The 26110-nt window shown below is 48.9% G+C and overlaps 1 protein-coding gene and 1 long non-coding RNA gene across 2 annotated transcripts; one reads left to right on the forward strand and one right to left on the reverse strand.

The window, feature by feature from the left end:
- Positions 1 to 867: 867 nt before the first annotated feature.
- Positions 868 to 10823, forward strand: FSIP2 (fibrous sheath interacting protein 2). Its single transcript, XM_067549848.1, has 3 exons — positions 868 to 3060; positions 8722 to 9222; positions 10710 to 10823. Exons 1-3 carry the CDS (start codon positions 868 to 870, stop codon positions 10821 to 10823), a joined length of 2808 nt encoding a protein of 935 aa, XP_067405949.1.
- A 3380-nt stretch (positions 10824 to 14203) lies between these two features.
- Positions 14204 to 24420, reverse strand: LOC137154033 (uncharacterized). The gene is made up of 2 exons (XR_010920034.1): positions 24272 to 24420; positions 14204 to 15109 (listed from the first exon to the last, which is right to left on the reverse strand). It is a non-coding gene; the product is annotated as an uncharacterized lncRNA (long non-coding RNA).
- Between the last annotated feature and the right edge of the window lie 1690 nt (positions 24421 to 26110).

Consider the following 26110-nt stretch of genomic DNA (forward strand, 5'->3'; position numbering starts at 1 on the left):
CTGAGCATTTACGCAAAAATTGCTGTTACCAAAATTCTGGAAATCATCAAGTGGAAACCTGAAAAAGAAATTAGCCAAAGGGAAACATCTCCATTTAGTGACATCTCTGAAGAAAACATCATGGCAAGTGAGATCACTGGTGCCATATTAGAGCAATGCAGTCAAAATCTGATGGAAATTACTTCGGAATCGAAGTTTGGAAATCTTCATATGGAAAAACCTGGACGAGCATTTGGAAATAATAAAATTCCTGGTCAGGGTGTTACAATCTCTGAAGGAATGAAAATGCCCACTAAAAAATTAAAAGTTGACCTAAAAGAAGCCTTTCCACCTATCAGTATTCCCGGAATGGTGATTAATTCAGAGGAAAAAACAGAAATGGAAAAAGAAATTCCACCTAATCTTCCAACTATCCCATGTAGCCAGTTCTCTGCACGGGATGCTCACACTACATCAGAGAGAATCAGAAAATCTATTTTCTACAAAACAGCTCCCAAGCCTAGATCTTCTAGACCAGCATTGGAAACAATAACTAAACAAAGAACACTTAGCTCCAGAATGACTCTACCTCCGATTGGAAGACAGTTTGCAAGAAAGTCATTCTGTAAAATAGGCATAAAGAAGTCTCCCAACGGGGAAGCAATGCATAGGCCAGTGTGTGAAGAGCATGGCGAGCTCATGCCAACATGTGAAACTGAGGATCAGCCAACACAGTCACAGGATGGCGTTAATTCTGCTGTTTTTTTAAAAAAAATGTGCAGTGAACTAATAAGCAAATTGATCACTTCTTCCCAAAACGTATACATCCAGGACAGAAAAACAGCTGAAACTGATCCTTCTCATGTGATGGCAAATTTAATCGATTCAATGTTACATGAGCTTTCAATCTCTCAAGCCAAAGAGCTGCAGCCTTTGGAAGGCCAGGTCCCCCCATCGCAGGTTAGCACACTAGCTGCTAAAATTATTCACTCCAGTTTATGTGACATTTTGAAAGAACGTGGTTCCGAAGCCTCAGATTATACAGACATAAGAAGTGACAACAGTGCTTCAGTAGAAACATTAGCTACTTCAGTAAGGAGAGAAGTTATTGATTACCAACTTCAGGGGCCATTGGTAAAAGCATCATCTTCTACTATATTTGAACCTCTAGAATCTGGGTTAATTGCTGAAGAGGTTTTACAGAAGGCTAACAAAATCAGCGCACAATGCCAGTCTTCCACAACACATACTATTAGGGTATCGCATGGATTTTTAGAAGACGTAATTACCAAGCTTTTATCTAAAATTCTCCCTGAACACTCCAACCTGTCTTCCTCTGCAGAAAAGGAAAATCAAATAGCAGAATTTGATTTTATTCACATGAAGCTAGTAAGTAAGGTCATGACAGAAATCACTAAAAATCAGAAACTGATTATTCAGTATGTTAAATGTTTGCATCAAAATGATGCCACCATTATTGAAAGAGTTGTAGAATCCGTCTATAATAAGCTTCTGCAACAGTTTGGATCCCTATTGACAATACAGAAGTGTGTAAAAAGTGGGTGCACGATTCTTTCTGAAGCAATAGCTGACTTGGTCTTAAGAGAGGTCTCAGGGAATCAATTGCAGACCCTTTTTTCTGGAGAATTAACGCCTCGCCAATGTGCTGAAGCTGACAATGTTGTTGAAGATATGCTTAGAGATCTCACTGAACCTTCTGATCACACAAACCCCATAACATCCGATATTAGTGAATTATCTTCTCTCATCATAGAAGAACTTTCAGCTAAACTTTTACATAAACTTTTGTCCATATTTCCCATTGTGCACTTGGATGCGCAAAATATTTCTTCAGTGACAGATATAACTTCCAAAATAATGAATTCACTGCAAGTGCTGCTTTCAAAAAATCAGATGAAGATTCATGAAAATATCAACCAACCAGACTCCTTACAAGATGACAGCAAAGCTATTGGAGACTTCATTAGTTCTGTTTACACGCGCATTATGAAACCATCTGACTCTGACATTTCTATTCACAAAGATTTAACAAGCAAGAATGATGTTTTAGCTAACAGAACATCTTCTTTAATGATAAGGGGTACTTCTAAACCTGAATTTCAACCCATTTCAGAGGAAGAGTCACCACCCAGTTCATCTTTAATGCTGGAGGCTGTCAATATTGTTAAAAAGATCCTAACCAATATGGAGATGATGAAGATTCAGAAACAGCCCTCGGCATCACATATTTCTGTATTACATGTGACATTTGTGGAAGAAATATTAAGTAGATTCTTGACTAAAATCTTAAAGTCAACTCATAGCACAAACCCAGAACAAAGAAGAAGTTTATCAAAGACTGAAGTGACTGAAGTTGCTGGGAAATTGAAACAGTCCATGGAAAACCTAATGTCCAAAAATAAAATCAGTCTTGTGGAAGCGGCGGGAGATATGGCAAATCCAGAGTACGATGACACTCTTAATCAAGTGGCTCATACCATTTACAATAACGTCCTGCAAATATCTGGATCTCAGCAAGACTTTTATAATGACGTAACAAGTTCCCAAACAAATATGCCTCAACAAATAGCTAGTATAATAATTAATGAAATCTCTAATTGCCATTTGGCACTGGCTTTTAAAGACAGTCCACCTATGGATAGCCAGAGCACTATAGCGCTTGACAGAATTGTTGAAAGAATCCGTGCACAAGTTTCCCTTAATACAGTGCCTGAGTCAGAATGGTCTAGAGAGCCAATTGGAGATGACAATGCAAATGAGCAACCAACAGAAACCATGTTACCCGTTGAAATAATCCCTCATATTGGAAACAAAGTATTACAAGTAGATCCGGACATCCTGTCAAAACACTTAGCAGTTATTTCCATAAAAACAGAGTCTCTTGCGGAGCTGAAAAAAGCATGCTTAGCTCAAACTGGACTGAGTCTAACCGACCTGAGAAGAGCATCAATGGCTGGGAAGGGTCCTGTAGATGAAACTAGTGGAGCTGAAGGAAAGAAAAAAAAAGAAATATGTCCCTCTCTGGATGTGTCAGGACGGCTGGATGTAAAATCAAAGGAGGTAAGTAAAAAGAATGAGCGTGGCAGTCTGGGGGATACGTCTGTGTCAACGTGCAAAGTCCATTTTGTTTTATGAATGTCATGCTTGTAACCTTCCCAATAACTTTCACTTTGCATTGTAACTTCCGTTTAGGCCTCCGACATCCCAGGGGTGGTGACAACTAGTCTATTCTGGGTAGTGTGTGCTCATGCAAAGAGGGTGGGAATGCCTCCTAGACAGATAGCAATTAGCCATTAGTCATGATGACTCTCCCCTGCGGGGTCACCAGGCTAGCTGCCAGTAGCGCCATTGACTTGGAATGGATTCCTCTCATGGAAATCTGTGTGGGGAGAAGGGGCAGCTGAACTCCGCCGTGCTCAGCCTACACTTGGGAAAACTGCCATTTCTCTGCTTGACCACCTGACCAAGCATGGCAGAGACTGGTGCTTTCTAAGCCAATGGGCTATTTCATCCCCAGAAAGAGGAGACCCACGTGGAGAGAGTGGAGGCTGGAGGGACCTGGCTTCCCCTAACCCAGGGACTCACAAAGGTGGTGAGATCAGACAGAGGGGTTGTGCTCAGGAGTTTGCTGTTGCATGTTATCATAGAATCCTAGAATATTAGAGTTGGAAGGGACCTCAGGAGGTCATCTAGTCCAACCCCCTGCTCAAAGCAGGACTAATCTCAGGTAAATCATCCCAGGCAGGGCTTTGTCAATCCGCATCTTAAAAACCTCTAAGGATGGAGATTCCACCACCTCCCTAGGTAACCCATTTCAGTGCTTCACCACACTCCTGGTGAAAACGTTTTTCCTAATATCCAACCTAGACCTCCCCCACTGCAACTTGAGACCATTGCTCCTTGTTCTGTCATCTACTACCATTGAGAACAGCCTAGCTCCATCCTCTCTGGAACCCCCTTCAGGTAGTTAAAGCTGCTATCAAATCCCCCCTCGTTCTTCTCTTCTGCAGACTAAACAAACCTAGTTCCCTCAGCCTCTCCTCATAAGTTTGTGCTCCAGCCCCCTAATCATTTTTGTTGCCCTCTGCTGGACTCACTCCAACTTGTCCACATCCTTTTTGTAGCAGGGGGCCCAAAACTGGACACAATACTCCAAATGTGGCCTCACCAATGCCGAATAGAGGGGAATAATCACTTCCCTCGATCTGCTGGCAATGCTCTACTAATGCAGTCCAATATGCTATTAGTGTTCCTGGAAACCAGGGCACACTGCTGACTCATATCCAGCTTCTTGGCCACTGTAACCCCCAGGTCCTTTTCTGCAGAACTGCTGCCTAGCTCATCAGTCCCCAGTCTGTAGTTGTCCATGGGATTCTTCTGTCCTAAGTGCAGGACTCTGCACTTGTCCTTGTTGAACCTTCTTTTGGCCCAATTCTCCAATTTGTCTAGGTCACTCTGTATCCTATCCCTACCTTCCAGGGTATCTACCACTCCCCTTATCTTAGTATCATCTGCAAACTTGCTGAGATTGCAATCTACCCCATCCTCCAGATCATTAATGAAGATGTTGAACAAAACCGGCTCCAGGACCGACCCCTGGGGCACTCTGCTTGTGACCGGCTGCCAGCTAGACATGGAGCCATTGATCACTACCTGTTGAGCCCTATGCTCTAGCCAGCTCTCGATCCATTTTATAGTCCATTCATCCAAACTATACTTTTTTAACTTGCTGATAAGAATACTGTGCGTGACTGTATCAAAAGCTTCGCTAAAGTCAAGGTATATCACATCCACTGCTTTCCCCACATCCACAGAGCCAGTCACTTCTTCATAGAAGACAATCAGGTTGGTCAGGCATGTCTTGTCCTTGGTGAATCCGTGTTGACGGTTCTTGATCACCTTCCTCTCTTCCAAGTGCCTTAAAATGGATTCCTTGAGGACCTGCTCCATGATTTTTCCAGGGATTGAGATGAGACTGACCAGCCTGTAGTTCCCTGGATCCTCTTTCTTCCCTTTCTTGAAGATGGGCACTATATTTGCTTTTTTCCAGTCATCAGGGACCTCCTCCAATTGCCACGAGCTTTCAGAGATAATAGCTAATGACTCTGAAATCACATTGGCCAACTCCCTCAGCACCCTCGGATGCATTGCATCCGGCCCCATGGACTTCTGTATGTCCAATCTTTCTAAACAGTCCTGAACCTGTTCCTTCAGCACTGAGGGATGTTCACCTCCTCCCCTTCTGTACTGCCCAGTGCAGAAGTCTGGGAGCTGACCTTGTCTGTGAAGACAGGGGCAAAAAAAGCATTGAGTACCTCAGCTTTCTCCACATCCTCTGTCACTAGGTTGCCTCCCCCATTCAGTAAAGGACCCACACTTTCCCTAATCTTCCTCTTATTGTTAACATATCTGTAGAAACCCTTCTTGTTCTTCTTGTTCCCTTTCACGTCCCTTGCTAGCTGCAACTGCAATTGTGCTTTGGCCTTCCTGATTTCATTCCTGCATGTTCAAGCAGTATTTTTATAATCCCCCCTAGTCATCTTACCAAGCTTCCACTTCTTGTAAACCTCATTTTTGTGTTTAAGCTCACCAAAGACTTCTTTGTTAAGCCAAGCTGGGTGCCTACCATATTTGCTATTCTTTCTGCACATTGGGATGGTTTGTTCCTGTGCCCTCAATAAGGTTTCTTTAAAATACAGCCAGCTCTCTTGGATTCCTTTCCCCCTCATATTAGCCTCCCAGGGGATCCTGCCCATCAATTCCCTGAGGGAGTCAAATCTGCTTTTCTGAAGTCCAGAGTCCATATCCTGCTGTTCTCCTTCCTTCCTTTTGTCAGGATCCTGAACTTGTCTCATGGTCACTGCTGCCCAGGTTACCACCCACTTCTTCTTCCCTTACCAAATCTTCCCTGTTTGTGAGCAGCAGGTCAAGAGGAGCACGGCCCCTAGTTGGTTCCTCCAGCTCTTCCACAAAGAAGTTGTCCACAACACTCTCCAAAAAGTTCCTGGATTGTCTGTGCTCTGCTGTATTGCTCTTCCAGCAGATGTCAGGGTGATGGAAGTCCCTCACGAGAACCAGGTCATGTGAACTGGAAACTTTCCCTAGTTGACTGAAGAAAGCCTCGTCTACCTCATCCTCCTGGTCTGTAACAGACACCCACCATGACATCACCCTTATTGTTCTTGCTTCTAAGCTTAACCCAGAGATTCTCAACTGGCTTATCTCCAGTTTCATACTGGAGCTCAGAGCAATCATAGTGCTCTCTTACATACAGTGCAACTCCTCCATCCTTTCACCCCTGCCTGTCCTTCCTGAACAGTTTATACCCATCCATGACAGTGCTCCAGCCGTGTGAGTTACCCCACCAAGTCTCAGTTATTCCAATCATATCATAGTTTCTTGACTGTGCCAGGACTTCCAATTCCTCCTGTTTGTTTCCCAGGCTTCTTGTGTTTGTGTATAGGCACTTGAGATAATTGGCTTGTTGACTTGTAACTCTCTTCTGTTTTTTAAGAGGAAACTGTGTGTGGATAAGACACGCCTTTGCTAAGTCTGGGTGTCCTTGCTTCACTGAAGGGGTTAACTAGAAACCAGAGCTTTCATGGCCAGATGGTCACCGGGGGCAACATATCTAAGCCCCGGGCGGGGGTGGGCAGGTTGGAAGACTGAGGCACTTTCTTCTGGGGTGTGGGGGGTCAGACTGCAGGGCCCAATATCCAAGAAAAGTGTCAGACCCAGGGTCTGCCCCTGGGAATGCACCTCAGAGATGCAAAGCTAGGAATCGTGCCAATCACTGCCAGCCCTGGAGGACTCCGCAGCATGTAGGGTTCAGCCGTTGGACCCCATCCCAACCGACTGGGCCCCATCCGGAGAACAGGACTGGAGCAGGCTGTGACATAGGAATTCTCACATGCAAATTGATTAAAAGATTGTTCCTCATAACCCTACCAGGGCCATGATCCCAACAGCATTTAAGCACATGCTTAGCTTTAAGCACGCGAATCCCACTGAAGTCAATGGCACTAAGAGCTTACAAGCTGTGCTGCATCAGTAAACGCCCTTCGTTTTCCGTTGTTACTGATTTTTACTGAACAAAATCCTGGGTTTTACAAAAGCCATTCTTTGGTTTTTACTGATTTTCACCCACATTTTGGAAGTGCTGGAACTTCCTGGGCTTGGCTCCCCGCTGCAGAAGGGGAGATGGCGACTCGGTAACCTCCCATTGATTTCAGCCAGACCAGCATTTCGTCCTCTGAGTGCCTCATTTTCTCATAGCCTTTGCTGTGGTACCGCCTCGCCGGCAGAGCAGATTCTTTAAAAAAGAGAGCGGGGCTCCATTTCCCATTCTAGAGTTTTACAGTTGATTGGCTTGGGGTTTCCCATGATTCTGTCCATTTAACATTTAGTTTCTCTCCAGGCCCTCCCTTGCCCAAGGGAGAATTTGTCCCTCTGCCTGTCCAGATCCCTGCCCTTGAGACATGTCCCCTTGGCACCGTGAGCTCTGAACCACAGAGAAAGTCGTTTCCATTGGAGCTACAGGCCACCTTGGGCACCCAGGCACAGGGCGCAAGGCTATAAAAGAGCCTAGGGCCCCAGTCACCCTTATTTCCTTTCTTGCTGCTGCTCCTTAGCCTGGTGTTTCTATTTTGCTGTTGCTGGTCATGTTAGTGTTATGCTGGTCTGTAGCTATTGTTAGAGGTTAGCAATACTACCTAAGTTCCCCAGCCCCTACCACGGTGCCCCCGATTGTCCTTCACCATTGCCTGACATCTAGCTGTTGTTTCAGTCCCTTCACTTGACTGTCTGGTTCTGGAGTGGTGGCCAAGTTGATCTGTTTCTAGCCCCAGCCTGCTTTTGATTTGATTCAGCTCCCTCTGACTGGTGAGCAGTTCCATGTCAATCTCATTCTTTTGACAAATGTGCCCAAAATTTCTGTTCACAAATCAGCTTGAAGACTAAGCTTGATAAGTTTCTGGAGGGGGTGATCCGATGGGACTGCCTACAATGGCATGTAGCCGATCTGCAACTGCCAGCAGCAAATACCTCCAACGGTCAGTAATGGGGCACCAGATGGGGAGGGCTCTGAGTTACTACAGAAAATTCTTTGCCAACTGTCTGGCTAGTGGGTCTTACCCACATGCTCAGGGCTTAGCTGATCACCATATTTGGGGTCAGGAAGGAATTTTCCTCCAGGACAGATTGGCAGAGATCCTGGGGGGGTTTCGCCTTTCTCTGTAGCCTGGGGCACAGGTCACCTGCTGATTTAAACTAGTATAAATGGTGGATTCTCTGTAACCTGATGTCTTTAAATCAAGATTTGAGGACTTCAGTAACTCAGCCAGGTTAGGGGTCTGGTTACAGAAGTGGGTGGGTGAGATTCTATGGCCTGCAATGTGCAGGTCAGACTAGATGATCATGATGGTCCCTTCTGACCTTAAAGTCTATGAGCCCATGACAAATGCGCCCAAAATAGCAAGTGAACGTGCATTGGATTTTTCCCATTTCTTTTCATATTCCCATGGGTTATTTTTAACAAAATATTTCTAATAGAAAAAACAGGAGTTTTCTGAGTTCTCAACTGAAGTGAAAGCAATGTATCTCAATGCAAGTCTAAAAGAACCTCCATTTATTTCCTCTCCAATTAGCAAACAGTAGAAAAAAATCATAAGAAAAATTACTCTGAAAATAAATTATCTTCCAAAGCTTTCTCTTCAATTCCAGCCTGCCAGCAGAAATTCCTTCTGGGACATGTTAAAACCTGACATAGCTCGAGTGGAACTTTTAAAAGATGTAGAAAATCAGCAGGACCTTATCATGCGACTAGTCACCCATGATATTGAGGCTAAGGCAATGCAGCAAGGAGAAGAGGGAGAGGCAGCTTTTGAAAAAATTGTAAAAGTAGAGTCCTCTCTGATTTTTGAGAGCCAACCGCTCCCAGACACTGAAGGGAGAGAGGACGCCGCACCTGCTTGTCCATTGGAGAAGCAGCGAAATGAGAGTGAAGCCTCATTGCCAGAAGTCAGGCCAAGCACCAGCAGCCAGAAGAAATTTCTGTCTTTGAGCAAGTGCTGTCAAGCTTTATCGAACTCGATTCCTGAAGATATTGAAGATATTGTCAGAGAAATCAAAGATGACCAGGATAATCTGAGGCTCGTCCCTTTGGCTAGCACACAGAATAGTGTAATGGCTTCCCCATCAGCTGGCAAAGAGGACCTGTACAAGGTAAGTGGAGCATGTGAAACTTTTCCTAGTTCCCCAGCCAAATCCCACTCCTGCAGGAGTCAATGATAAAACTCTGCCAAGCGCAGGGCCGGACACCATTATATGAAGTGCAGCTCACCTCAGTCTGGAAATGTTCATTGCAAGGGCGGTAGAGAGTTAACAGGGATCAGAGCAAAGATCTTGTTTAAGATGCCCCTTAATGATCAAGAAAAGAGGTCAACGAGCAGTTAACTTTGCAGTCAATGCCAGCCAGCACCTGAACCCATGACTTGTGGGTGGGATCCATGAAGGGGCTTAGGAGCTGCAATGCTGAGTGTCCCGGCGCCTAACTTTTTGGTGCCGAGCAAACCACAAGAACATCATTTGCAATCCACCACGCTGGGTCAGGTGCGTGAGCTCCTGTGCCATGAATGGGGAGAGGTGGGCACCTGAGAACACGATCCAGGTGGGGTGGGAAACGGCCTGAATTAGCCAGGGGGAGAGGTGCTAAGCCCCGCCCCCTCAAAGATGGCACCGGGACTCAGGCTGCAGGGAGGCGCCTATCTCTGCTTAGCGATCTGCCAACAGGAAGCCACTCCTGGAGACAGGCAGCTCTCGATGCTCAAGTCTTTTCTTGTGGGACAGGCGAGGCGCCTGCCTCTCGCCACACAGAAGAGGAAGAAAAGGAGGAGATGGAGTCCACCTTGTAACTTTTAGCTCCATGGTTATTCCGGGAGGTGGCAGAGCCAGGCTAAATTCCCTCTAGATTTGAACAGGGGCCTCCCGCCTCTCAGGGGAGTGCTCCCTCAATCCCCCCGCTCCAACTGCGCTTTCATTACCTGGCCACAGCAGAACAACTGCAAGAGGCGAGACCGAGGAAATGCCCCCTAACTCAGAGCACTGGCCAGAGAGGTGAGAGATCCCTGGTCAAATCCTCTCTCCCACTTCGGAAGGGGGGGCGGGGGAGCGAACCTGACTCTCCCACATCCCAGGCAAGTGCTCTAACCACTGGGAGAGAAGGTGTCTGCCTCCTTCTACCAGCTTCCAAAAGGGACCTGATCCAGGAGGCAGCCTCCGAGCACACCGACTGGTCTGGGCAGCCGAACGCCTGTCTTCCCCGGGCTGTGAATCACACTGGGGCTTAGGTGCCAGGACCCCTCGAGGGAGGCAGCAGTGTGAATGCTCAGAGGCAGAAACGCAGGCACCAAGGGAATTGTCACCCTGAAAATTTCAGCACCAAGTGAGTTAAGCCACCTACAGGGCTCGGTGGGAGATCTGTGGGTCAAAACCAGAATTCAGTTGCCTAAACCCAAGTTTTATGCGCCTAAGTCTGGGGTTTAGCCGCCGAAGCACTTTTGTGGATCCCACCCTGGATATCTTACTATACAATGGAGACATACAGAGCTTGTTTAGCTAGTCTAGATTCCTGCCTGTCCTCTCATCCTGCATGACCTCTCCCTCCTTCTTTCTAAGCCACTTTTTCTATCTCCTGATTATTTGCCCTTTAGGTTAAATTGATCTTTAATGCAGGTATTGCCCAGGTTATTTTCCAGCTCAGGATTAGCGCTTCCGAGGTGTTCATCCCCCTCATTGCCATATTGCTTTGTTGTAATATTGTGTAAACCTGAAAGTCCAGTGAAAAAAATTAATTTCCACAATGTAGAAGTGCTCTTAATGAGGGGAAGTGTTGTGAACACCATGGAGGTCAGAGCAATATGTGCATCACTGCTTTGGTACTAGCCCAATAATGAGATTCCTTTATTACCCTTGAGTTTCCTCTCTGGGGAAGTAACATTCAGGCGAGGTGACCAGGAATGTAACAAAAGGGGACGAAAAGAGGCCAGGGACAGAAGCAGGGCAAAGACGGGCGAACCAAAGAGTTGAAATGTTGCCTGAAATAAGTGTAATTATTCTCCAGAGCGTGAAAGACACAATATTAACTCACGGGCCCCTCCCCGCCTCAGACCAGCGAGTCCTCGGCTCAGCCTCATGCACGGATGTGTCTGCTTTAGAGGAGGACAGCAAACGTTCCAGGTAACTTCCACAGTGGAAACAAGAGAGGGTCTGTGTTTGAGTGTGGGGGTCTCCAGAGGTCCTGCCAGGGCTCACCATAGATTTGGGGGGGCTCTATGGGAGGTAACACAGGCGTCCAGCCAACTCCCAACTCTTCCCTCGCCCATGACCAGAGCCCTGCATCCTCCGCAGCTCAACAGGACCAAATGCCACAGGTGCGACCCCTCAATTCCATGGTGGCATTAATTTATTCTGTCACTGGGAGATATCGCCAGCCCCCCCCCCCCCCCCACACGCATACAAACACTCACAGTTGGAAATACTGACATCCAGTTTGTAGGTTATCACTGGAGGCTCATTTTCTTGGATCTGCTCGCCAGGGGCACTGGCCTCTCTTCCCTGGGTAGCGCTGGGCAGGGTGGCCCCAGGAGGCTAAAATGGGCATGCACGGTGGCACTCACCTTGCACCCACATCAGTCTAGCAGGAGCTGCAGTGTGGGCAATTCTTGTGAGGCCCGGAGCTTCCTCAACTGTGCTGCTTCAGGGGGAAGGGGTGGGCACAGCCCTCTCTTATGCTCTCTCCTGATCTGGGGGCTGCTATGTGCGAGACCAGTCCCTAGACCTGGGGACTGCTTCAATTTATATCAAATGCTAAACCCCCAGCGGGTATCGGTACAGCCTTGGGGCACCTGTGCCCCCTGGCACCAGGGGGGGTTCCCGTCTGGGGCTAGTTTCACCAGGTGTAGATCCAGAATCTACCAGTAGCATGAAACAAATCAGCTGCACTGTGCTGGACAATCCTGCCCTATGTATCAAACCCTGCCCCGCTGCTGCTTCCCCTCCCCATGCTCTCTCCCTCCATAGCACTTCCAAGCAGCAGCAGGCAGGATTTTGCCCTCAAGGTGAGACCCAAAACAGTAACGAGATGGAAGATCCTGGGCATATATAGGAAACAGGGAGTTCAACTTACAAGTGGAGGAGAGGCGAAGGGTTGGATGAGCCAAAACTAGACTGATGGACATTCTACAGAAGGATCTGTTTAGCTGCAGTGTTCCAAGGAAGAGCTTCAAGACAGCCTGGAAGAGGGACGATGGAGTTGAAGAGCCGACCCCAGACAGATGGGAGTCAGGCCAGAAGAAGAAGAATTAAGCTCTTGGGCGTGGCCCCTCTGATCTTTTCAATTGCTTGCAACTTTAATTTGATGAAACAACTTTCTTCAGTCCACAGGGAGGAGACCTGCCTGGATCTATTTAAAGGGTTGATCCTACTCCCAGGGATGCTACTTGTACAGAAAGGACACCTTGGACCAGAGATGAAGCATGAGAAGTTTCTATCATTTCTTACGAGGCAATGAATTAGTTAATGTGCCTGATCCCTCAGTGAGTTGTCACTGAAGTCAACAATAAGAGGGGGGGATTTTCAAAAGTGCCTAAGTGATTTAGGAACACGTGTCATCGAAAAGCTCCTAAATCAAAGCTCAGGTGATTTTCAATGGGCCCTGTGCTCCTAGATTACACAGGTGCCTTTGAAAATCCCACTCAACTATACCTAGCTCTCATGTAGGACATTTCAAACCTGTCTGAAAGTGTTCTACACAGGCAGGAAAGCAGCATTTGAGCTCCATTTCCCAGTGAGGAGAACTGTAGAACAAAGAGCCATTTGCCCATGGCCAGTGGCAGAGCTGAGAACAGAACCCAAGACCTCTGTCCCTCCCCAATCCACGTTGCCTCCCTGCGGCACTGCACCCGGAAAGCAGGGGGCAGGACTGGGCACCAAGTTTGTAAAGTGCTTGGACTGATTATTTGTTAAGCACCGACAATGCACTTGGCAGGGTACAAAAGACCCCGCACAGCTCACAATCAAAACAAGATTTGCAGATGGCACATGCTGTGTAAAAGCGAAGCGATGTTGTTATTGCTGCTATTGTTTATAACGCAAAGCACCGTTTCCTTTTGTTCTAGTGAGACTGAAGAATCATCATCAGTTCCTGTGGCACAGGACAAAGGTTTTCCTTTCCTTTATCTCAATAATGATTTTATTGGTAAAAAGCTTCCAAATAAAATAGAATATGCCAGAGGCAGATAAGCCTACAAGGGAGAGGTTCCCTGAAAGAGTGATGCTCGCTGCAGAAAGAAAAGTCACGCTTTAAAGGGACACTCTTCAGTCCTTCAATATAGTTTTCATTTTCTATTGTTAGCAAATCTGTACGGGGAATTGCAACTAACATTAATTCCCTTCCAGGGTTTCTCCTACTCTCTGTGGCAGAAAAGCTAAAACTGGACTGTGCTTCACTGCTTGCCAAAAGCGCTCTCATGATGTTCCCTGCCATTGCAGATGCCTCGAGCACTGATGCATCTCAGTCCCTCCTATGCTCTGCCTGAGGCACAAAATAGTTTCGTTTCTGAGGGCTGCAACACTTGAATCTAGTTCCAGTTACTGGCACAATACTGGGGTAGCTGGTGGGGTTTAGTGGCCTGTAATGTACCAGAGGTCAGACTACAGGATTGGTGATCCCTTCAGGCCTTGAACTCTAAGATCCCTATAGCATTAATAATGGCCCAGGTACTCAAAGGCTTTTAGGCACCTAACTCTCATTCATTTCAATGGGAGTTAGGCACCCAGATACCTTTGGGGATCCAGGCCAACATTACCAAACCGACCAATAACCTGATCAGTTGCACTGCTAATCTCTTATTGACAGCGTAGTAAGGAATCATTCGAGAGGCTAATTAAAAGGAAGTCTGGTGAGACTGCAAGTTAATTACATTGGGCAAAAGTACTGATACAACAGCCTTTCGGGGGGGTTGGATTATACTGGAGGTGGCATGTATGTCTGAGTAAAGGACTGCTTTTCACCTCCTCCTGCCGGGCTTTCCAGTTTGGGCCGCCTGGGAACACCATGCATGGTAAGCTCTGTGCACCAGGAATGGCTGTGGTGATAGAAATGGATAGAAACAGCTCCAACAATTGCACTAAAGATCTGCAAAAATGGAACATAAACTCTAAGGGTTTATTCTTCTGTAGTATCTCAGCCACTTACAAATCATTGTTATGGCAGAGTGCTTGGAGGCCAGGGCCCATTGTGCTAGGTTCTGTCCAGACAAGCCCCAAAGTAACGTAAAAACACATCAGTGCATACACAAGGCTCCTACAGTACCCACTATTTTTACATGCACATTAAGACAAAATGGTTGCAAGACCCTGCTCTATAATGACATTAAACAACACTGAAAGTGGAAATTAGCCATGGCTGAACAAACTATGTATGTCTTACAGGAATTTATGTTAACATGCACCAAGCTCGGGATACAGAAGACACTTCAGAGATTTTTGAGGTAAATATGTTCTAAAACAGCCAATAACAACATCCCAGGGGACAGAAAAGGTCTTTTTGCTTCTCCAGACTTCCACCTCCTTGCATTCTGCAGGTCTCTTCACTGCTCCAGTCCCTCTAACGTTTTACTGTAACCTGTTCTGTAATCTGTAGTGATGTTGCCTCCACCCAATCTACAGTGGTGTTTATGCCACTGTCCGTTTGATTTGTCTGTTAAAGTCTTTGGCCCCTACTTTGCTCTCACTTGAGTCAATAGGTATTTTTTCATTGACTTCAATGGGAGCAGGATTGGGCACTTTTTCCTACTCTCTATTCTAAACATTTCCTTCACTTCCCTCCCCTTCCATCTTCTGAGGTGGACGAATTCTCTTCCTTCCTGTTTATTGCTCCCTTAAAGAGATATTTATTCCCTGTGATACACTTATTTCTCATAAGCCCAGATCACATGTGCACAAAGTTACGGATTACACAGCAAGTAATAGTAAATGGGGAAATCATCATCCAGTGCGGCGTTTCAAGTGGGTTCCTGGAGGGATCTGTTCTTGGCCCTAAGTTGATGACCTGGGGAAAAACCCCCATAAAATCATTGCTGGTAGAGTTTGCAAATCACACAAAAATTGGTGGGGCAGTAAATAATAAGGGCAAGTCCTTTTCCCCTGCGTGATCTGGATCACATAGTAAACTGGGCTCACTGAAACACATGTATTTTAGCCCCTCTAAATGCAAGGTCCTACATCTAGGAACCACGAACATAGGTCACTCTTACAGGGTGCAAAGCAGTGCCTCAGAAAAGGACATTTAGGTGGAAACCAACAGGACAGGAGTGATCCCAATGAGATGTGGTGGCTAAGAAGTCAAATGCCGTCCTTGGATGTGTAAGCAGGGGGATACAGAGTAGAAGGAAGGATGTTGTTATTACTGTAGATGGCATTAGGGCGAGCACGACAGGATACAGAGTCCAGTTTTGGGGTCCATACTAAGAAAGATGTTGCCAAACTGGAAAAAAAAGTTCTGAAGGAGCTGTAAGAATGATTCAAGGTCTGGGAACCTGCCTTACAGTGAGGGGCTACAGAAGCTCAATCACTTTAGTTTAACAAAGAGCAGGTTCAAAGGTGAGTCGATCATGATCTATAAATACCGACAAGGGGAGAATATGTCTGATAGCAGAGAGCTCTTATATCTAGCACAGTGGCTCTCAACCTTTCCAAGGTACTGTACCCCTTTCAGGAGTCTGATTTGTCTTGTGTAGCCCCAAGTTTCACCTCACTTAAAAACTATTTGCTTACAAAAATCAGACATAAAAATACAAACGTGTAACAGCACACTGTTACTGAAAAACTACTTATTTTCTCTTTACCATATAATTATAAAATAAATCAACTGGAATATAAATAAGTATATAGAGCAGTGTAAACAAGTCATTGTCTGTATGAAATTCCCAGGTTGAGAACCACTGCTCTAGCAGCCAAAGGCAGAGAAAGAAACAAAGGTTTGAAGCTGAAACTAAACAAATTCAGACTAGAAATAAAGTGCACATTTTTTACAGTGAGGATAATTAACTACTGGGGACGTGGTGACTATGAAGTCTTTCAATCAAGATGGGATGTCTTTCTAGAAGAGAAACTAGTTCAGCCAGAGAATATTGGGCTCAGTGGAGGAACCACTGGGTGAAATGGTCTGGCCAGTGATCAGCTTAGATCAGGGGTGTCAAACATATGGCCCACGAACTTTTTTGCTCCGGCCCGCAGGTGGCCGGATGCGGCCCACAATCCTTTTTGGTGAGGCCCCTGGGTGCCCGATACCACCTGCCTATCTTTTTGTTCCGTCCCCTGGCAGCAGGTAAAATGCTGCGAGCTGCCGCCGAAAGGGATTTCTCGGCGGAAAGTAAGGCAGCGAGAAATTAATCTTAATTCAATGTGGCCTGACATAGGAAGTTACTTTGACACCCCTGGCTTAGATGATCATAACGGTCCCTTCTATGAAGGCTTTGTAGGATGCAGGTATTCTCTCCTCTCTTTTTTCCATCCTTGCATTCTTTTCGTTGCCTGTCTTTGTATTTTCTCTAGTTTCCCTATAGCTTCCTAAACAGTGGGGACTAGGGCTTCTCTCTACCCCCCCCCCCCCCCAAATGTATGAGAGACATACTCCTTGTGCACCACTGGGATGAGCGTGTCCTTCTGTTCGCAGCGGTGTCACACTGGGAGCTTCTAGTTTGCTCTCTCTCAACAATCAAGATTTCCTGCACTCTCTGCTTTCTAGATACAATGACGGGTATCTGTGCGGTGGATTTCCTCTGCTTGGGTTTACTCGTTTTGCAGGCTAGCATTGAAACTCATCTCATTTCATGCAGCCCTCTGCTAATCTCTCCGGCTCACTCACTAACTTGGGCTAAATGCTCAGACGGATCAGGGGCCTGAGTCCCAGTTTTGGGACCACTGCAGTGCACAAAACTCCCGCTGAAACCCTGCACGTCTTCAGCGCCTGAGCTCCAGCAGTAAAAGATCCCTAGGTGCTTATGTTTCTGCCTGTGGCGTCCTCACTGCTGCCTCCCATAGGCATGCCCAGAGGCTGCAAACCGGCTCGGGCCCCCATAGCCAAGCTTACACAAATCGGAGGGGGGTGGGGGGTCCCTCATCATTTTTCGCACAGTGGGGTAGGGACCCCCCCATTAGTATCCCCCCCACATCTAAATGGCTTGAACAGGCCTGTTATCACCCAGGTGTGTGCTCTAGCCACTGGGCTACGGGACATTCTGATATAGGGAGCCCCTCCCTCTCTCTGGGCCAAGTGAGCCTTGGAAGAGCTAGAGAGGGAAAGCACATGCAGGGGGTGAGCCTTAGCCTGCAAGTCGGAGCACTCAGCCAGGAGGAGGGAGACCCAGGGCCAGTCCTCTGCTCCGGTGATTCTTTCCTGATTTAGCCCCCGTGGAGCAGGGAGGGAGAAGGGCAGAGGTTCCTGTGCAAAAGGTGGATCCACGTCTGATATTAGGGGCTGTAATTCCATGTGGTGACTCAAGCTTCCCCCATGTCATTCACACCATCCTCAGGCACCATGGATGGAAAGACACCCTACCTCCCCCCCATTCACAGCTGCCTGTAACTCATTCTGCGGCTGCACAACCATGAAGAGCGTGAATAAAACAGAATTAGACACTGACTTTCTCTTCTCATGCTGCAGTTTGTCTCGCCCTATGAAGACGCTGGACACAAAGACTCCCCATTACCACAAAAAACAGGTATCTAAGTACTTATATGGCCCTTCTCACTGTAGGATCTGAGCACCTCCCACTCGTCAATGGAGTTTATCCAGGCAGAACTCCGGTGAGGCAGGAAGTGCTCTCTCTGTCTCGCCGAGGGGGAACAGACACAGAGGTTGGATTAAGTGACTTTCCCAAGTCACCCAGGAAGTCTGGGGCTGAGCCAGGGACTAAATACAGGCCTCCCAAGTCCCCCATCCACTACACCAACTGTCACCAACTGGCCCAGTACCAATCTGGATGGTTACCAGCCTATTGCAAACAGATCCAGTTGCTGACTCCCCCGTGCTTCCAAGCCAGGTGGGTCTGGGTCAAGTTTAGTTACAGTTCCTAGCTCTGAGGCTTTAGGGCTGAGACCTCTGATCTGATGCCTTTCTTGGGACATGGGTCGCTATCACCCTGGACCCTGAAATCAGTGTCTAGGCCTTCCTACGGCTACCCTCCCAGCCACTTACATGCGCTCCCCCAGAGCTCCACTTACGCTGTGAGAACTCAGGGACAATGTGGCAGAAAAGCAAGGAACACAGGCTCAGCAAAGGAGTTTCTTAACCATAGGGACTTCAATAGCACATGCGAGTTACAGATCTCTAAAAAGAAACCAAGCTCTGAGACACTCCTACCCCAATCTGTGCCTTCTCTCACCGGGTCACCTACTTTCCTACCCTAACTAGCATGTCATGTACACTATTTCAGCAGATGTACTAGTTGTCACACACTGAACTCTACAGAGATTGACCACAGCTGAGGATCCAGCTCTGTAGTTTATTAGTGGAATCCCTCACTTCCAATACATCTTGATAGTGCAGTTTACTCAATCCATTATAAGGTGTGTTACACCACCGTTCTGTTTTCTCCGCAGTAGCTGCTGCTGTTTCAGACTCCAGTGTTCCCCGACAACGCTCTTCATTGTTTAAGAAAGTACCTAGTGCTCTGTCCAGAGTCTTCTCCAGATCTTCTTCTATCAACCCACCTAACATGCCCCCACCAGATCCCAAGAAAACGTAGGAGATCCAGACAAGAAAGCATATATGTCAGCGAGAATAAATATTTTAGTCAAAAACGTGTGGGTTTGAGGTGGGGGGAGCCAGTTATTGCAGGGCTCACTTGTAGCTTAAACCTCATGGAGTTAAACAAAGCCCAACAGAAGAGAAGGAAGACGGCCGTGGGTAGAACAGACAAAGGGTCTAGTTATCTTGGACATAGGCCGTACAAGGAGGAGGGCCTCTGGAGGATCATAGACTCATAGAAGATTAGGGTTGGAAGAGACCTCAGGAGGTCATATAGTCCAACCCCATGCTCAAAGCAGCCCCAACCCTAACTAAATCATCCCTGCCAGGGCTGTGTCAAACGGGGCCTTAAAAACCTGTAAGGATGGAGATTCCCCCACCTCCCTAGGTAAACCATTCCAGTGCTTCACCTCCATCCTAGGAAAAAAGCTTTTCCTAATATCCAATCTAGACTTCCCCCACTGCAACTTGAGACCATTGCTCCTAGTTCTGTCATCTACTACCATTGAGAACAGCCTAGCTCCACCCTCCCTGGAACCCCCTTTCAGGTAATTAAAGGCTGCTATCAAATCCCCCCTCATTCTTCTCTTCTGCAGACTAAATAATCCTAGTTCCCTCAGCCTCTCCTCGTAACTCTTGTGCACCAGCCCCCTAATCATTTTCATTATCCTCTATTGGACTGTCTCCAATTTGTCCATATCTTCCTGGAGTGCAGGGGTGGGGAGGACGACACGACTGGATAAAATACTCCAGATGTGGCCTCACCAATGCCGAATAGAGGGAAATAATCACTTCCTTCGATCTGCTGGCAATGCTCCTACTAATGCAGCCCAATATGCTATTAGCCTTCTTGGCAACCAGGGCACACTGCTGACTCATACCCAGCTTCTTATCCACAGTAACCCCCCAGGTCCTTTTCTGCAGAACTGCTGCCTAGCCCATCAGTCCCCAGTCTGTAGCTGTGCATGGGATTCTGCACTTGTCCTGTTGAACCTCATCAGATTTCTTTTGGCCCAATCCTCCAATTTGTCTAGGTTACTCTGTATCCTATCCCTCTCCTCCAGCATATCTAGCACTCCCCCAGTTTAGTGTAATCAGCAAACGTGTAAATCCACCCCATCATCCAGATTATCAGTGAAAGATGTTGAAGAAAACCAACCCCAGCACCGACCTCTGGGGCACTCTGCTTGTTACCGGCTGCCAACTAGACATCAAGCCATTGAGCTAGCCAGCTTTCTAATCACCTTACAATCCATTCATCCAACCCATACTTCTTTAACTTGCTGATAAGAATACTGTGGGAGACTGTATCAAAAGCTTGGCTAAAGTCAAACTATATCACGTCCACCACTTTCCCCACATCCACAGAGCCAGTCACCTCTTCATAGAAAGCAATCAGGTTGGTAAGGCATGACTTTCCCTTGGTGAATCTATGCTGACTGTTCCTGATCACCTTCCTCTCCTCCAAGTGCTTCAAAATGGATTCCTTGAGCACCTGCTCCATGATTTTTCCAGGGACTGAGGTGAGGCTGACCGGTCTGTAGTTCCCCAGATACTCCTGCTTCTATTTTTTAAAGATGGGCACTATATTTGCCTCTTTCCAATCATCAGGGACCTCCCCCAGTCACCACGAGTTTTCAAAGACAATGGCTAATGACTCTGCAATCACACCAGCACCGTCGGATGCATTGCATCCAGCCCCATGGACTTGTGCATGTCCAGCCTTTCTAAATAGTCCTGACCCTGTTCTTTCACCACTGAAGGCTGCTCACCTCCTCCCCATTCTGTGCTGCCCAAGGCAATAGTCTGGGAGCTGACCTTGTCAGTGAAGCGCAAGGCAAAAAAAAGCATGGAGTCCGTCAGATGTTTCCACATTATCTGTCACTAGGTTGCCTCCCCCATTCAGTAAGGGACCCACTTTCCCTGACCTTCTTGTTGCTAACATACCTGTAGAAATCACATCCCTTGCTACCTACAACTCCAACTGTGCTTTGGCCTTCCTGATTTCACCCCTGCATGCTTGAGCAGTGTTTTATACTCCTCCCTAATCATCTGTCCAAGCTTCCACTTCTTGTAAGCTTCCTTTTTGTGTTTAAGTTCACCGAAGATTTCTCTGTTAAGCCAAGCTGGTCACCTGCCATATTTGCTGTTCTTTCTGCACATCAGGATGGTTTGTTCCTGTACCCTCAATAAGGTTTCTTTAAAATACAGCCAGCTCTCCTGGACTCCTTTCCCCCTCAGATTAGCCTCCCAGGGGATCCTGCCCATCAGTCCCCTGAGGGAATCAAATCTGCTTTTCTGAAGCCCAGGGTCTGTATCCTGCTGTATCCTTCCTTCCTTTTGTCAGGATCCTGAACTCGACCATCTCATGGCCACTGCTGCCCAGGTTACCACCCACCTCTACTTCCCCTACTAAATCTGCCCTGTTTGTGAGCAGCAGGTCAAGAGGAGCACGGCCCCTAGTTGATTCCTCCAGCACTTGCACCAGGAAGTTGTCCGCAACACTCTCCAAAACCTTCCTGGATTGTCTGTGCTCTGCTGTATTGCTCTTCCAGCAGATGTCAGGATGATGGAAATCCCCCATGACAACTAGGGCCCGTGATCTGGAAACTGTCATTAGTTGTCTGAAGAAAGCCTCGCCTACCTCATCCTCCTGGTCTGGTGGTCTATAATAGATACCCACCACAACATCACCTTTGTTACTCTTGCCTCTAAACATAACCCAGAGAGTCTCAATAGGCTTTTCTCTAGTTTCATACTGGAGCTCAGAGCAGTCATAGTGCTCTCTTACATACAGAGCAACTCCTCCATCCTTTCGCCCCTTCCTGAACAGTTTATATCCATCCATGACAGTGCTCCAGTCACGTGAGTTACCCCACCAAGTCTCTGTTACTCCAGTCACGTCATAGGTCCTTCCAGGATGTCCCATACAGGAGATGGGAGCTCTCAGCCAGCGGGCAGTGTCATGTGGAGGATGGGGAGCTATGCAAACTGGCCTGGTGCTCTGTGGGGGACACCATGAGCCCCCCAAGCCAGCAGGCACTGCCATGGCAGGACAGAAAATGCCACGAGCTAGCTGGAAGAGCTATGGAACAAGCGATAGGGAGTCCCAGCCTGTGAACAGTGCCATGGGGGAGATGGGGACCTTCTGCATCAGTATAACGGGAGATCGGGGCACCCCCAAACTGCAGGCGGTGACAGGAGCTCCCAGAGCCAGCAGAGAGAACAGAGGGTTCTGAGCTGTCAGACACAGCGGCTTGGGATTGATCAGGTCTAGTGGAGCAAACAGCCACAAAATCGGTCCCCGGCCGTAGCAGATGCCTTCATGTCATGACATTCTGGCCCCCAAGAGTCAGGACCAGCCTTTCTTGGCCTGGTAGCAAGGCAACAGAGAGTGCTGAGGGGAGGGAGGGCTCAGTGCTCGACTGGGCCTTTCTAGATGTTCCCCTACCACATCTCAAGTGGTTTTCCAGGCTTTCCCCCAGGACAGACAATGTTGAGACAGGCAGGAGTGTCCCACTGCGGCTGTGGCTAGTCCTCAGGAGCTGGTGACGGAGCAGGGTCATGGGGAGCACGCTGCGCCGGCTCAGGAGGGCGTGGGCAATCACTCTTAAAGCTTGATCCCCCCATCCCAGCGCTGCCCAGTTCACCAGTGACCCAGAGACACCCTGTGCTTGCCAAGAGTCGGCAAGATTTCCAAATACAGTAGAACCTCAAAGATACAAACACCAGAGTTACAAACTGACCAGTCAACCGAATACCATGTGAAACCAGAAGTAAGCAATCAGGCAGCAGTGGAGGGGGGGGAAAAAGAAAGCAAATACTATACTGTGCCTATATTGCATCTTAAAGGTCAGTATGCAGAGCAGAGACAGCCTGGGATCTGCGCTGTTTCCTGTAAGCCAAGGGCGCTGTTTCCCCCCCCTCCTAGCCCATCCCACTGGGACAGGGAAGTTGTTTTCACCATCAGCCCCAACCCCGGGAAAGAAAGCTGCCACAGGAAGCTGCTGATGCTGCAAGGAACTGAAGGTTGCAGTCAAAGCCTGGCCTGGAGTTGAAGTGGGAGTCAGAGTCCGAGAAGTTTTAAAGGGCCACAACCTGTGCACTGGTGCAGCCCAAGCTTTGCCCATGGTTGCACTCCTGGATCCTTCCAGCGCCTCTGGGAGTGCAAGAGGCAGGGGCGCTGGCATCTGGCTGGCATCAACCCCCTGCCACGTGCTGCCTCTGGAACACGGCGAGCTGTGCACTGAGCAGGGTGAGCCCGGGGGACAGGCAGCTGAGGGCTGGGGCTTGTAGCACCAAAGGTGCAGTTCAGCCCAAAGACAAGAAACAGGAATTGTGCAGGGAGCTGCTTGCAAACCAGGCAGTGCTGCCCAGTGCCACCTTTGCAGAGATCGCTCCCCACCTCAGCTGGGGGACACTGACTGCAGGGTGCCGTACCATACGTTTTGTTCAGAGTTATGAACATTTCAGAGTTACGAACAACCTCCATTCCTGAGGTGTTCATATCTTTGAGGTTCTACTGTACCCAAATTAAGGCAATTGTTTTGCACACAGATCGGGAGGCCCAAACCTCAGGGCAGTGTGCTGAATTCAATGTAAGGTCGTGGCTGCAGGGGGCACCCCTTACCAGCTTCTCAGTGTCCTGGGCCTGCCAGGCAGCACCAAGAGATTTCAGAATTCCCTGCTTTTTTAGCACGATTAGCAGCAGGGCAGCCAGAGATGCCCCAGCCCTGCTCCAGGAGCTCTTGTGACTGCCTGATGGTGCAGAGCATCCAGCTCCACCCCTGCCCCATCCTAATTCATTCATTTAGTGCCCCCCACACCTGCAGCCCAGCAATTCATTATACACCCCACATCAACTCTGCCCCTTGCCCCCAGCCTCGCCTCTGCTCCTTCTGGAGCTCCAGGGGTGCTTCAATCCCCTCTCCCAGGCCTGGGGCAGCTGCAGTGTGCCAGGGAGGGAGGGGAGCTGGCCCACTGCGGAGGGGGCAGGAGAAGTGGAGCTGCCCTGAGCGGCCAGGCTCCCAGGAGGTGGAATCGGGCCCTAAATAAAACTACTGTAATTATTGGGCCTGCCCAGCAGCCCAAGCCCCTCGGGCACCATGACTGGCCCAGTTCCTGCAGCTCGGGGCAAGTCCTGTTGGTGCTTCAGCAGCTAGGCTCATAGGCATTAGCTAGGGGGGGGAGGGAGTTCCAGTAATGCCCATGGCAACGGGAAGGGCATTTCCCGAGGGCTGGCAGGACAGGGGAAGGCTAAGTGAGCAACTGCAGTCCTGGGGGTTCGCTGGGCCAGTTCCGGGTTCGTGCATGGGGGCCCCTCCCCAGCCAAGCCCCATCACGTCTTTCCGTGGGCCCCTCGGCACTGGGTTCTCACCCAGCTGCTGCTGCTCCCCCAAAAGCCCCACACAGCCCTACCCCTGCTGTGCTGCCGGCACACACAGCCTGCCCCACGCACACCTCTGCAATCACTTCCTGGGGAATCTTCGCTGCCTCCAGCTTCTCTGCAGCTCCTGGCCAGCAAAGTCATCCACACTCAGCTTTCCTGCAGCTCCTGGCTAGCCACCTGGTCTCTGCATTCAGCTTCCCTAGCTAGTCAAGAGGGCTGCTGTCTTCCAAAGGGACCCCCCCAGCCACTGCCTGCTCCATGATCTTTCCCCTTACCTGGCCAGGAGGAAGAGGAAAGGGCTGTGCAATGGAGAGAGATCTGATGGCAGCTATAGCACCCAGCTCAGCAGATCCACCCGCTCAGAGCTGCAGCAGGCATCTGCACAGGAGGGAGCTAACGAGTTGCAGCTCATTAAAGCAGAGGGGAGAAGAGAAGGAGTCTGTGTCTGCTCCAGGGCACTACTCAGGCTGGCAGCTGAGGGCACAATCTGGGCACTAGCCTCCCTCTCTAGCCAGCTGGCTTCCATCCGCCCCCCCCCCCCCGTCTTTGTGTCCCTGAGCAATAGCTGCAGCCTGGCTCCCTCACTCTGCTCAGGGTGGCCCGTGGGCAGCATTTGTTCCCTCCCCAGGACCCCCACTGAGGAGGCTCTGAAAGGAAGCATCTCTGGATGGTGCTTCCCACTTTCACCTACCCATGTGGCCTGGCCTCAGCAGCAGGGGGGCTCCCAAGAACCCCTCATTGCTCAGAAAGACAGACACCTGCAGGGGAGAGGGACCCCCAGGGGACGGCAGGTGCAAACATCCTGAACGTGGCAGCAGCTGCAGTTGTGGTGCTTGTGCCCCTGCGTGCTGGGGGCAGTGATTTGCCAGAAGCAGGTTTAAACAAGGCAGAGGTGGGGGGAGAGCCCCCTCTGCCCCCTGGCCTGGGTAAGCAGCACCTCCCCAGCTCCCCCTCCCCTTGGCCTGGGTAAGAAGTGCCCCCCAACTGCCCCTGGTCTGGAGAAGCAGTGCCCCCCAAGTTTCCCCTCTGCCCCCTGACCCAGGTAAGCAGTGCCCCCCCCCCTGCTCCTACTCCTCCCCCTGGCCTGGTGCAGTGAAAGCGTCCCTGCAGCTTGTCTCCCAGGCAGGAGGGAGCTGAGGCACGGATAGTGTTACCAGGAGCAGTAGTGTTAGGAGCGCCCTGCTTAGCTCCATGCCTGAGGGCAGGTGGACATGGGGGGAGTTGCTGAGCTCTGGAGGGGGTGGGGAGACCTCACAGGACAGAGCTAAACCATCTGGAAGATGCATTAATACCCTCCTTGCTCATAGGAGCAGGATTTCCCCTTCCCCGGCTGGGTGAGTCTCCAGGATGGAGCCCAGGGAGGAGCTCAGAGCACCAGAATCCCAAGAGGTGAGGAATAAATTAAGCCAGGGGCTGGTTCTGTTACTCAAAGAAAGAAAAAAAGACAGATTCCTTCATGGACTGCACCCTCTCAACTCCCACTGCTTGGCTGCTAAAACGTTACATCCCAGAGACTAGAAAGGGCTTTGCAGGCCCTGGCCCTGGCCCAGCCCAGCTGATAGCAGCAGCAGAAGAGCCTGTGGGTGATTTCTCCCCAGGAGGAAGTGTGGGAAGGCATGGGAGGGCTCTGAGCACTGGAGTGGCTTAGCCTGCACCCTTGCTGCAAAGTGGGCAGGTTACCAGCAGCATTCAGGGTTAGCCTGTACACCCCAGCATGGACCAATTTACCCAGGTGCAAAGCATGGCTCTTGTGTGTGGATGGAAAACAGCTGAGTAAGAGCCCCAGGTAACTCTGCAGTGAAGACAAACCCTCAGTTACACTCTGTGAGTTGTGCTGTGATCCTGAGCCTTCCTCTCACCGCTGAGAGCCCATCTAGACTAGGAGCAAAGGTGATTCCCCGAAGGGAATT

Source organism: Emydura macquarii, unplaced genomic scaffold (genome assembly GCF_026122565.2).
Source record: "Emydura macquarii macquarii isolate MOO-44397 ecotype Brisbane River unplaced genomic scaffold, CSIRO-AGI_Emac_v2 contig_1253, whole genome shotgun sequence".
NCBI classification, from domain to species: Eukaryota; Metazoa; Chordata; order Testudines; family Chelidae; genus Emydura; species Emydura macquarii.

Bases quoted from the DNA above. Each gene is read 5' to 3' on its own strand.
- FSIP2 (XM_067549848.1), top strand. From the start codon at position 868: ATGTTACATGAGCTTTCAATCTCTCAAGCCAAAGAGCTGCAGCCTTTG. The intron at 3,061-8,721 runs GTAAGTAAAAAG...CTTCAATTCCAG, and splicing joins TGGATGTAAAATCAAAGGAG to CCTGCCAGCAGAAATTCCTT. The intron at 9,223-10,709 runs GTAAGTGGAGCA...TTTGCCCTTTAG, and splicing joins GCAAAGAGGACCTGTACAAG to GTTAAATTGATCTTTAATGC.